At 36.7% G+C, this 13,669-nt stretch overlaps 1 protein-coding gene across 1 annotated transcript; it reads right to left on the bottom strand.

Moving 5' to 3' along the window:
* Nucleotides 1-990: 990 nt before the first annotated feature.
* LOC133525354 (uncharacterized) lies at nucleotides 991-5,675 on the bottom strand. Its single transcript, XM_061861638.1, has 3 exons — nucleotides 4,974-5,675; nucleotides 1,138-1,248; nucleotides 991-1,032 (listed from the first exon to the last, which is right to left on the bottom strand). Exons 1-3 carry the CDS (start codon nucleotides 5,673-5,675, stop codon nucleotides 991-993), a joined length of 855 nt encoding a protein of 284 aa, XP_061717622.1.
* Nucleotides 5,676-13,669: the final 7,994 nt, after the last annotated feature.

Here is a 13,669-nt window from a genome sequence, read left to right as displayed (position 1 = left end):
TTGTAGCTGTGAAATGCATTTACATATAATAAAATGGTATAATTTAAAACTACTATCCAAAAAAATGGCAAATGATTAGGGTGTGTTTTGAAACAGAAGAGCATGTTACCAAAATGTATGAAAAGAATATAAAATTTTACTTCTGTCTGATTTAACTTATACCTACCAAGAGATAACCATGTGGCTTTTTCAGCGCTGGGTACTTCTCGAAATATGCTTCTATTGGTTCGTTTGTACTGTGGAGACTGAGTGTTCGTGTTTCAAATGTTTTCTTCCATTTTTCTTCAACCAATGACCATGGTTCACATGAATTTTGAAGCCAGTTCAAATCGTCGGCCACAGAATTGTTGTTTATTTCATGGTTTAGGCAACGTTCGGGTATCGGTCTTGGCGAGAGATGGGATCCTACAGAAGCAGGACTATCTTCCCTACATCTTTTCCCTTTAGGTAAAGCCCCTAGTTCTTGAAGTCGTCTTCTTTTGTTTAAGACTTGGTTGACAAGTTTTCCTTTAGCCTGAAGGACGATTCCGTTAGCGGTTGTGCAGGCGGGGATATAATATGTTGTGACACGTTCTCCAGGGAAAACTTCTTTTATATATCCGGCCCACTTATAATATGTACAACCATTAAAGTTTCCTGTGTTTTCCTGAAGTATTTGTTTGGCAATTGCGGAGGCCAGCAAATTGCGGGCACTGTCGCCTTTTAAACCTTGACCTTTTAGTGTTAAAAGTGCAGCTGTGTCTAGGTCTTTTTTTAGAAGATTTTCCAATTTCTGAAACATAAAAATTAGGTAGTGATAAATAAAATAACTACATTTGTTGGGACCTAATCTATTTCCGGGCTATGCGTCCATACCATCCAGATTTAGACTGTGATTTAACTTTATAAAGAGGTACAGTACTTAGCATGGCGTGGTGATTAGCAACAATTTATTTGCTATTAAGATAAGTATTTAATGGTGATAAAAATCATGTCTTTCGTTGTTTCTTATTATAGCTCAGACTCGGCTAAAATGCCAATTGACATGATTGCCTGAACAGGTCAGAGAGTTTTAGTAAATTATTACGCCACACTACCTAAAAAATATATGATATGCATGTATGGATACTGGGAAAGTCAGCATTAAATTATTTATACCTGGCACTGGGTTTTTGGGGATTCCGCTTCAATTTTCGGTGGTTCATCATCAGTTTCTTTCGTCGGCGCTGGTACTACGATCATATCTTCAAGAAGTGAAAAATCGAAGTTCTAGAAGTAAAGGAAAGGCGTCAACATTCATACAACAAACTAAACCATGTGACTGGGCACGGCAGCGCTGGATTTTTCCGAAACTAGGCAAAAAAAAAGTAGAAATGTATTAATATACATATTAATATATTAATATTATATTAACATATGAATATAATTATTGATGGTGTACGTTCAGCACCTATTAATTGCACGAAAGTAGATCCTCACTTCTATACATACATACACATACACACACCACTCACACACACACACACAAACACACCTCTATCTCTCTCTCTCTCTCTCTCACACACACACACCCACACACATACACACCTCTATCACATACACATACTCTCACTTACACACACACACACACACACAAACCTCTATCACGCACACACACACACACACACACACACACACACACACACACACACACACACACACACACACACACACACACATACAACTCTATAATATACACACACGCATACACACATACACACACCACTTTCACACGCTCGCATACACACCACATACATACACCCACATTCCTGTTTGGCATTCGGATCAACTACCGAAATTTAGAAAAACAATTAAACCTGATCGCAGTTTTTCCGTAGTCGGGTAAAAATGTATCTTATGATAATCAAGACGAATCCAACGACACCTCACAAGTCAAATCCATCAAGCCATTTTGGCTGTAGAAGGTAACAACGAAACGGACATACATACATGTGCGGGTTCGGGTTCGCGTTGAGTGTTAAAAGTCAGAAAGAAAGTAGCGAAAATGTTTATTAATTGTTATTATATGAATGTTAATGTTATGAATGTTAAATGAATGCCCCCGGCCGCGATGGAACCTAAAGGTACACTAAAAATGGGTTAAAGTAAATTGTTGCTTTACGCGTGTTTTGCTGACAGCGCATGCACGCGCCGCACGAGGCTATAAACGTGTTGAAGGTGCAATGCACCGAACATCTTGCGGGGGGCAAACGATAAGATGAGATGAGAATGTTAAAAATTTTAATTATTTAATAATGATAAATTATTTAATAATGATACAAGGTGATTGTACAATCGACTTAAAACTAGAATGTTATTCATTAAATGATATGTTCCTTAAAATTGGGGAGCTTCCCCTGTCCATATGTTTCGTTCCACTCATCTCGCGTGTATGACATGTTAGCACTCGCGCACTATTTATTTCTCCTTCACTGACACTTTTCGCGCGATTTCGCGCACTCACACTACACTTATCATCCCTAAAGGTTGTGTCACCGGTGCTGGTGCGACGTGCACTGCACGGCGTGGAGGCTGCACTCGCGCTCGCGCTCGCTCGGGGCGGCGGCGGCGGCGGCTGATTCGGTCGGCGTCTCTCGAAAATGTTATCCGATGCTGCTGCTTCCTCTGGATTTGTTGGGTTTGGCGGAGCTCTTAGAAGCCTCCGTTGGCACCGTTTTTTCCGCCAAATTAGTATAATTGCCATGATGACCATTGTGATCCAAAGGCAGTATATGGCAGTGTAGTGGTGTACATCATGTATAGAATAGTTGTTTTCGTCAGGTAGTTGACTTTCTTTTAGCGCTTTTATTTTTTTCTTGTATGTTTTTATCTTCGTTTCTTTCCATAAAGTTCAAGCTGTTGTTTTCGAATTTTTCGACTGTAATGTTTAATATGTGGTTTATTGGGTCGATTTCTGGTGTAGGTATGTTGTATTTTAAATCTGCTTTACTTTGCATATTCATATGCGTGTGAATTGCAAAGTTATCTGTTTTTACAATGCAATTCTCTTCGATATAAATAATGTTAGCGCGTGTCAATGTTTGTGCCGTAACTCGATCTGTGCATATTGTTCGAAACTGACACCGATCGCAACAAAAATATAAGTAATAATTTGGCTTGGTTAAACTAATCCACTTGTTCTGGCACGCGGCTATGCTTGTTTTGCATTTTAAATTCTCCTTTTCGTCCTTTATACACAAATCCTGGTCGGTGTTCATTTTGTATATAGGGACCTTTAGCGGGCACATATAGGTAAACGTGTCTCGTATGATACAAACCTCGAGATCTTTTTCCTGTAATGGCATGTATGTGTCTTTTTGAAGGTTCATTGCTACGTATTTTTCTATGGGGATAATGGATATCATATTTCTGTCTGAGCTATGCGGGACCGGAATAATGTCATAAAGATCGTAACGATCACGAGTTATTAATGGAATGCGAATCTCAAATATCATATATTGGTCAGTCATTCTTGCTTTAACTTTTAATACTTGGTAGATTTTTTGAAGGTTTGTTTGTGTATTGTCGATTGGTAGGGTAAGGTCGCTTAGAAGCTGACCGGATATAATGTTTAATTCTTTTTGTAGTTGCTCGGGGCTAATAATATGTATGTTCATTTTATCATTGTAAATGTTAGTTATGGTCTCTAATAACATGTCTTGAATTGTTTTAAGGTGGTTTAATAAATTATTTGCAGCCATGGCCACGACTGTAAATTGAGATATGCTCTCTGCGGCTGTAATTTCTTTCTCTATTGCAGTGGTGTGGTTTTCTAAAGAAAGTAAATGTTGGTGTATTAATTTGCGTTGCTTTTGTATCGCATCTTTCGTTCTCAGGAGCATGTTATATTCGGCTTCTACGACTGATGTTTGATTTTTCCACATTGTGACGAGGTTTTTTTCGTTTGTTCTGATAAGACTTATATCTTTTTGATATTGTTGAGCGAATCTGTCATCTAAGACTCCGAATAAAGTATTCGCCAGGTTCCCGACACCGTTGACAAATCCCCGTCTCTTGCGTGTCTGCTGTTTCAGCTGATGTCTGGATAATACTTTATTGTAATGTTGCAGCTCATTGTATGAATGCCGTAGTTGTAGAAGGATGACGTCACAGTGTGAAAGGCTTCTTACTTGTTTACAAATAGTTTCCAATTGTTCGTTGTACTTTTTGTATGCGGATACTCCTTCCCAGAAAGGGCTCATGTCGTAGTACGCAATTAGCTTCCACTCGTCTCTAATTAGCTGCATTGTTCCTAGTTTATCGAAGTACAACCCTTGACCCTCGTTAATAGGTGTCATTCTGACACAATTTCCAGCTGTCAAAAATGTGAGGAAATAAAATAGCATCATCAACATGGTTGCCATGTACCCCCGTTTGGCTGTTTTTTTTGTTTTTGATCGCTTCAGGGAATTTTGTTCGGCTGGTTGATTCTCTGGTTTAGACTTTTCCAGGGGCAAGACAGATAGTTTTACTATGGGTCTTTTGAGTATTCCCTTTTCTGTTTTTAATGTTACGACTCTCACATATCCGTCTTGACCCGCGTGCACGTCGATTACTCGCCCTAGCGCCCATTTTCCTGCCGGCAAATTATCTTCGTGTATGACCACTATATCTCCTATTTCTAGGTTTTTCTGAGGATCGCACCATTTCTGTCTTGCTGTAAGTAGGCTTAAGTACTCAGACCTCCACCTTTTCCAAATGTCACTGAATATTTTTTGTGTCAAATTCCATTTCGTGCGTGCGTCCTCGTATGTTTCCATTATAGTGACTCCTGCTCTACCTTGTAAGAAGTGAGCTGGGGTCAGTGTATTTAGGTCATCAATGTTTTCGGTTAGGGGGCATAGTGGGCGGGAATTTAGACAAGCTTCCAGTTGGGCCAAAACTGTTGCGTACTGTTCGTAAGTAAGTTTTTGTTCACCCACTACCCGTTTTAAATGGTGTTTGAGGCTTCTGACTGCTCTTTCCCAGAGCCCGCCAGCGCTGGGCCAGGCCGGGGCATTAAAATGCCACTCGATTTCCATTTCGGCGATTTTTGCTAAGAAGTTATCGTCGAATGTGTTTTGAATTTCATTCCACTGTTGTTTCAAAATGTTGTTCGCGCCTACGAAGTTGGTTCCTTGATCAGAGTATAGATGCTTTGGGGCTCCTTTTCTGGCGGCCATCCTCCTTAGAGCTGCCAGGAATGCTGAGCTTGTTAGTTCTGTTACAAGCTCTAAGTGTACTGCTTTTGTGACCATGCAGATGAAAACGGCAACGTAACCTTTCAACGTTCTGCTTCCACGCGCCTTGCTTGTTTTTATGTCAACAAATCCTGTGTAATCGACTCCGGTGTGAAAAAATGGTTTTGCTTCGTTAACACGGGCGGCAGGAAGATCGCCCATCAGTTGATATTGTTTTTTCCCATCAATTTTTTGGCACTTGACGCATTTTCGAACTTGTTGTTTGACTCTATTGTTTCCGCCCATCACCCAGTACTCTTCTCGCAGCTTGCTTGAAGTGAGCTTGGCACCTCCGTGAAGTGTCATCAGGTGGGCGTGGTCTATGAGTAATGTAGCAAGACGTGATTCCTTGGGAATGATTTTTGGATGTTTCATCTCGTAAGGTAAATGCGCTTCTTCGAGGCAACCTCCAACTCGAAGGATATCGTTGCTGTCCATGAAAGGGTACAATGTGAAAAGTTTGCTTCTTGTTTCAACTTTATTGTGCGTACGTAAGTGTTCAATGTCCTCTCCTAATTCGTTGTTTTGCACACATTTTATTATAGCCAATTTAGCTTTTCTCAACTCCTGTAATGTGAGATAGCTTGGTAAGCGTTGTCGCTTTAAAGTGAATGCTATAAAGTACAAAGGGTGTAAGGGACAAATTTCCGAAAACTGAAAAGGCTTGCTCAATAGATGAAACTGAACAATTTTCCCCAAGTAACCTACCCCTGAAATGGAAAAAAATCGATTTCCATACAAATTTATCACTTTACAGCTTGTATGGAGACATCGAATTTTTTTAAAATTTTCTGAGGTATATTTTATGGGAAAGTTGTGCAGTTTTGTCTACTGCGTATGCCCTTTCACTTTTCATAAACCTGTCCCTTACACCCTGTATACAGATTTTACCCTGGTATAAAACTAAAACTGAAAGTAATACGGATTTATTTTATTAAAATCGGACTTTGATTTACATCATTTTTTTAAATATTTGTATCTTTTTTAGATTGGAAGTCAGTTATTGTTAACAAAAAACAATACAGTTTTGTTTATTATTAAAAATTAAGTATTTAGTTATTACTATTTATTCTAATAAAAAAACCAGAAAAACTAATAGGTTGATTTTTGTTAACAAAATCAATCAATCAAATTTTGCCTACTGTACGTATGTCACTGAATTCCTCCTAAACGGCTGGACCGATTTTGATGAATTTTTTTTATATGTATTTGAGAGGGTCCCTGGATGGTTTAGATTTACAACTGGATCCGCTAGGTGGCGCTGCAGTCGGGCAACACAACGTCTGGCGGCTGCAGCGCCACCTACCGGATCCAGTTGTAAATCTAAACCATCCAGGGACCCACTAAAATACATTTAAAAAATTTCATCAAAATCGGTCCAGCCGTTTAGGAGGAGTTCAGTGACATACAACGTTCACAACTGAACCGAGTAAGTGGCGCTGCCGTAGGGTGGTGGACCAGTATTTAATTAATTTTAGGGCAGGACAACGTCTGGCGGGTTCGCTAGTATTTAATAAGAAGTGAACAATCATATAAGGGGAAATTGATTTCTCTAAAAAAATCACTTGATTTTAATCAGGATTTAAATCAAGTGAGTTCATCTCATCCCTAATTCTTGTGTGAAGATTGCCGGTGAGTCCATTTGGCACTTGGCTGGTTTTTTAGGGTTCCATACCAGGTAACGGGACGGGACCCTAAATTAACATACTCCGTTTGTCTGTCTGTCCAACTTTTAAAAGGCTAAATCTTTTGAACCAGAAGAGGTAGACAGCACAGAATATATGATATTATGGGGAGTTCACCAAATAATACAAATTAAAAAACCGACCAAGTGCGAGTCTGACTCGCACATGAAGGGTTCCGTACCATCGTACAAGATTTAATTAATTTTTATTTTATTTTTATTTATTATTTGTTGCTATAGCGGCCATAGACATACACATTCTGTGAAAATTTCAGCTGTTTACCTATTTCGTTTCATGAAATACAGTCCGGCGACAGACAGACGTACAGACAGACAGACGGACAGCGGAGGCTTAGTAATAGAGTCAGTCCCGGTCCTTCGGGTTTGGAACCCTAAAAAGTAAAAAATTGAGGACTGTGCAAGAAACATTTTACTATACTTTTTTGTAGTTGATTATAGCTCTAATTCTACAAAGTAAAAAAATGAAAATTAAAACAGACTAAATATTGCGACTCCTACTCGATCCTAAAAAAAAATATTTTATGGTTGCTCACATTGATGTTATTTGTTTGAAATTAATAGGTACCATTAATAAGGTCTTGTTGGAAGAGATGTTATGGTATGCAACCCTCCCAAACGAGTTATTGCAGGTAGTTAGTATTGCAGTAGGTACATTTTATTTAGTTAGGTAGGTAGGTAGGTAGATTCTATTCTATACAAAGTAGCAACTTACCGAGGTACTGCTATTGCCTAAAAATTCGTTTCGTCAAGTTTTCCAGCATCTGCTGAATAATGCTCGGGGACCCGTTTTAGGTATAAGCTCCTTTACATCCTCATCACTTAAGGCCGAAAGTGACTGGATGTTTATTTGTTGTTCTGAAAATAAAACTTTTAGTTGTTATACAATAACAGTGGTGGACCGAGACCTGATGAAGGTCGCGGGAAGCCGCTGCGCTGGATGCGGGCAGCGCAACACCGGTCGTTATGGAAATCCTTGGGGGAGGCCTTTGTCTAGCAGTGGACGTCTTTTGGCTGATATGATGATGATGATGATGACGACAATAACAGTAGGGTACCTATTTAAGTTACAAAAATAGGTTGAGACGTGTATTTATATTATATATTGTATTTGTATTAGTATAAGTATGTACATTAATGCAAGTATTGTTTTATATCTAGCATCATATATAATAATAAGGTCTTTGTTGTGTACACGTCTTTCTGCCGAATGTTTTTCTTATATACTTTTTCTCTATCCGAGGTCTGTTGGAAGAAATTTTCTCTTTCAAAAATCTTTTAGAATATAAGCTTGTCTTTTCTGTGGATTATGAAATAAAATTGCATTCATTCCATCGAAACAAAATGGCGTCTAGACAAGTTATGACAAGAATGAAAATAGATGAAAATGACTCTAAGGCGTCTATCAAACAGTGACCCTGATAGCAAATACAACGACCGTCTGGTGAAAGAACCTTGCACTTTAATCTAATAAACATCTCAAAAGTCTAGTACTTACCGGTGAACGCAGGAATTAAGCCGGGTAACCATAGAAATAGGATAGTATAGAACGACTGTCAAACTTCAAAAGTGTGACCAAAAATGAAATGCAAGTGTGTGCGTAAATTGTCTATGTGCGAACAAAAATAGTGATGTCATGTTACAACATATTAATAATCTATCGATGTTTAACTGGTTTATTGACTACTTTTTCAAATGTGTTTGTTTTTATAAAAAATGTAATAGGTATGAGTATTATTACTACTATTAGACCTTATTAGCGCCTTTAGTACCTTTAATTTTCTTTTACAGCGGACGCATAGTAAATAACAATACTGATACTTAGTGATAACCGAGGCTACAGTTACAGTCGTTACAGTCTGCATCAAAATGGTCAAATATATAGGTACACATGTGTCACAATGGTCAAATATATATTGTTACTTATTTTACAGTACATATGGAGCTACTTTACCGCACTAGTGCGATAATTAGCACATTACGTAACTATATCGAAAATTTTAAGGGCCATATGTATTGTAATACATTTGCGAATAGTTAATTCGAAACTCGTGTCGACTTAAAATCGTATCGCCACTCATTGCGATTTTTTATTTTTCTCACCTGGTTTGGTGTTCTGGGACGTTTAGTAACTAAAATACTCGCTACTTGACTAAATTACTAACGTAGTCCGAACAAGCATTATGGAACGCGACGCTGTCGGTAAAGCAGGTGACTCGCGTTGATAAAGCAGGTTTCTGTCGTATGCTGGTGTGAGTGGTGTAACATGTGCTATGTCGTTAACACAAACACATGCTAAGTGTTAACAGTAGGCGCAAATAGTTGACTTACCAAAGAACATTTTAATTTCGCGCCTTTTCCGCCTGACAAGTTGGGTTGGGTGTGTATACGCTGTGTGTGTCTTGTGTTTCCTTGTGTTGGCGGCAAAGCCGTGGAAAAGTGGTTAAAATGTAAGTAATGTGTTGGAAAGTGAAGTTTAAATTTATCGCTGAACATGTGCACCTTCAAAAAAGGTATTATAACAATCGTTATTATTTTAAGTCGGTTATAAAGGTTAATATCTTAATGATGTCTTGTGAACAACTAATTCTATACCTACTAATATACCGACAAGTTATCGATACAGTCATATGAACATTTTGTCAAGCCCTAGCGTAAAGTAACAGTTTAGATTTTTACACAAAATATTCTAAATTATTGACTAATATCATGAAATATTAACACGCAATTGAAGAAAAACTTATAATGAACTGTATAAATTGGCTTTTTACACTTTTTATGCTGTTAATTTGATAAAATATCGTTACGAAAATTTCGCTACGATTATCATAATTACCTGTGAAATGAGTATTTCCCTGGGTTTTTTGGCCCTGAAACACAACAATCCGGCACACAACATGACACCATCTTCACTAAATTACTTAATATTTATTTTTGATTTTGATTCTCGTATATTTTTAACGTTAAAAAATACGGCAATATGATTTTGGCCGCCTCGGCCGCCTTCGAATTCAAAAAATGGTTACGTTTTCTCATATGTAGTCTGCCTCTTTCACACTCGTGGCTTGTTCATATACGTGATGGCTTCCCTTTCGCACACTTCATCTGTCTGTTAAGCGAAGCGTATGACAAGTCTCTGCGGGTAACTCGCATGTCGTCAGTAATTCTGCCACTTCTTCCATATTCCATATAGTATGGGTATATTTACTACAGCACAGCACACTAGGTATATCGTACATCTTTATCACAGCACATCACACTAATAGGTAATATCTAAATTGGTAGGGGACTCCTTATAGTTTACGCTGACGAACGAACGGCGACTGTGCGCATGAGTGACTACTGACTGACTGACTATGCATGCGCGGCGCGTGGCGCTACAGACCGCAGACCCCTCCCCGCGCTCTTCGGCCCTTACCCTTATCTTGATTGAATCGAACAATTAATTATTCATTTCTACTATGAGAACATAGATTTATAACTAACCTAGATGCCTAGTCTGTACATCCCTAGTGAAGCCATTTCGAGTATGACATTATGTCGCCCTCGTGTCATCGTATCCGAACGGCCCTCGCAGTACTCAAGGTCGAGTTGGTTTGTGTACACCTCCCGGTTATAAATTAAAAAATACAAGAAAGATGGTTGTTTGTGCGGTGAATTGGTGTCACAACACATCAGTGTATAAAAACAAACCGCCTGATATAACATTTCATGCGTAAGTATCCAGTTTAATGTGATATTTTTACGTAATTGTAAATACAAAAATCCAAATTTTCGTCAGCCGCCATTACTTATAAATGTTGCCAGGTTATATGAATCTTTTTTCCTCCAAATGAGGCATGACGATTACATTGATAAAATAAATATGCTTAGTTTAAGTTCCTTGTATGACTATAGAAAATATTCTTTTTTAGTTTTTCATTCTTTTATTTCAAATTATGTTTTGTCTTTTATAAAATTACAGTTTAAATTCATATTTTTATTTTGTGTGATATTCGTTTTAGATTTCCGACTGATCCGCTTCTGTCTGCGAGATGGACGGAAAAAATTAGATTAAATAGGAACGATGCAATATGGAAACCGACTAAACATAGTCGAATATGCTCTCGCCATTTTGATGAGCAAGTAAAGTAAATTTTATTTGTGGAACACAGGTGTTACAGTTAAGGTCTGTAAAAACGAAACGCAACTGTCACTGTCGCACTTATATGGAAGACTGATAGAGAGACACAAAGCGTTTCGTTGTTCGAAGCAATAGCGATTGCCACCTTGGCTAGGCCTGCAGGTACAATTACTAGTACTGACCATAAATAGTTATTTGTTTTACAAGTGGAAAAGTTGTTGTTTAACCGCTCGTGCTAATATTGCTACTCGAGCTAAATAAAGATCCAAAATGTCGAAAAATGGAATCTTGAGCGTTGCGAGGGTTTCAAGTTACGAGAGTTAAACAAATTTTGCCCCAAGTGAAACACAAAACTTTTCACCACACCAACCCGAAGAAAATATTAGTCAAATAAAATCAAACCAAATCAAATCCAAATGATCGTCATTAAATATTTATCATTTAAAATCATTATTCCAAAGTCAATTCTACCAGCTTATTATCTGTGCACATTTGTAAAATAAAAAAATAAACGTTTTTTTATTTAAACATTATTTCACAAAGTACAGAAATGCAAAGTCCTTAAAAGAAACCTTGAAAGTTTTTGCTACAAATTTAATACCTACATACACACTCCCAAATGATCGATAGCCAAGTATAAGGATGTGGTTAAAATCCATCTATTTTACGGGGAATAAATGAACTCTGGCAACCCGTTTTTGTATATATGTGTGTGTCGCTGAGCGTAAGACACGAGCGTCGCACGCACACATCGATCGAGTTTCGGCTTCACTTTTGGCAGATTAGCCTTATGAGGACTAACTGTCTATGTGTGATAGGTCAGTGTATGAGAAGTTATTTGTAATAACTGTTTACGAATAGTCGTTTTAATATTTTAAATTTTGGTTGTAATGAACAAGAAAACATTGTAACGAACTATGATAAACAATTGAATCGACAGTTTTACATGATCAATTTTATCATTTTCATGGTAGATTTAAACGTTGAAGTGTTATTGTGTGAAATATTTGTTTTGGTTGAAATGAACAAGAAAATGATTGTACAAAATATGATAAATAATTGAATCGACAGTTTTAAATGATCAATTTTATCATTTTCATGGTAGATTTTAGTTATTGTGTGAAATATTTGTCTTGGTTGAAATGAACAAGAAAATGATTGTACAAAATATGATAAATAATTGAATCGACAGTTTTACATGATCAATTTTATCATTTTCATGGTAGATTTAAACGTTGAAGTGTTATTGTGTGAAATATTTGTCTTGGTTGAAATGAACAAGAAAATGATTGTACAAAATATGATAAATAATTGAATCGACAGTTTTACATGATCAATTTTATCATTTTCATGGTAGATTTAAACGTTGAAGTGTTATTGTGTGAAATATTTGTCTTGGTTGAAATGAACAAGAAAATGATTGTACAAAATATGATAAATAATTGAATCGACAGTTTTACATGATCAATTTTATCATTTTCATGGTAGATTTAAACGTTGAAGTGTTATTGTGTGAAATATTTGTCTTGGTTGAAATGAACAAGAAAATGATTGTACAAAATATGATAAATAATTGAATCGACAGTTTTACATGATCAATTTTATCATTTTCATGGTAGATTTAAACGTTGAAGTGTTATTGTGTGAAATATTTGTCTTGGTTGAAATGAACAAGAAAATGATTGTACAAAATATGATAAATAATTGAATCGACAGTTTTACATGATCAATTTTATCATTTTCATGGTAGATTTAAACGTTGAAGTGTTATTGTGTGGAACATTTGTCTTGGTTGAAATGAACAAGAAAATGATTGTACAAAATATGATAAATAATTGAATCGACAGTTTTACATGATCAATTTTATCATTTTCATGGTAGATTTAAACGTTGAAGTGTTGTTAGGTGGAATATTTGTCATAAATGTATTAAACATGTATAAATAATTTAATCAATTAAGCCAGTAGACATATCAATTTTTTATCTTTGTTGCTTTAAATATTGAAACGCGTTATTGAGTTAAACACGCGGCATATTTATATCAATACATATTATGGTAGAAACAAAGTGCAAACTTAATTAATTTATTCATTAGGCACATTGCTAATTCAGTCATAGATAACCAAGTTGAATCAATTATACAACTTTTATTGAATCATCTAAATATGTATTTGCATAGATCAAAAAAGGGTCAACTAAGAGAAAATCCCTCTTAGTAGACATTCATTTTTTTCAGTGTAACTACCTACTTACCATGTTTTTATTTTGGTTAGTGTCGAAATCAATTGTTTTCCTCGGTTTATATTTGTCATTCAAAAAGTGCATGCTTTTAAATGCAAACCATTTAGAATTATAAATACAATCGGCACCGCTGCCTGACTTCGTACTCATTGTTTTTTGCCTTTCCCGGCGGTAAGATGCAAGAAGCGAGTCCATCTTTTTTTTTAACTCTTCAACATTACATTCCAGTTGTTTTGCGATTTCCTGCCAAGCATCTTGTTTGTAAGTTGTATTTTTATAGTTTTCATACGTCGGATCCCACAGACATCTGAAATTGCGGTAGGCTTCTATCATTAATAAACATTTTTCTTGAGACCAATCCATAAT

This window comes from Cydia pomonella, chromosome 14 (assembly GCF_033807575.1).
Source record: "Cydia pomonella isolate Wapato2018A chromosome 14, ilCydPomo1, whole genome shotgun sequence".
Classification (NCBI taxonomy): domain Eukaryota; kingdom Metazoa; phylum Arthropoda; class Insecta; order Lepidoptera; family Tortricidae; genus Cydia; species Cydia pomonella.
The sequence above is the reverse complement of the archived record's forward strand: the minus strand, read 5'-3'. Positions and strand labels throughout refer to the sequence as shown.

Excerpts from the sequence above, each read along its gene's own strand:
- LOC133525354 (XM_061861638.1), bottom strand. The coding sequence starts at position 5,675 with ATGGACAGCAACGATATCCTTCGAGTTGGAGGTTGCCTCGAAGAAGCG. Across the intron at positions 1,249-4,973 it reads GCGGGCTCTGGGAAAGAGCA|AACTTCGATTTTTCACTTCT; the intron begins GTCAGAAGCCTC and ends CTTTACTTCTAG. Across the intron at positions 1,033-1,137 it reads CCCCAAAAACCCAGTGCCAG|GCAATCATGTCAATTGGCAT; the intron begins GTATAAATAATT and ends TGACCTGTTCAG.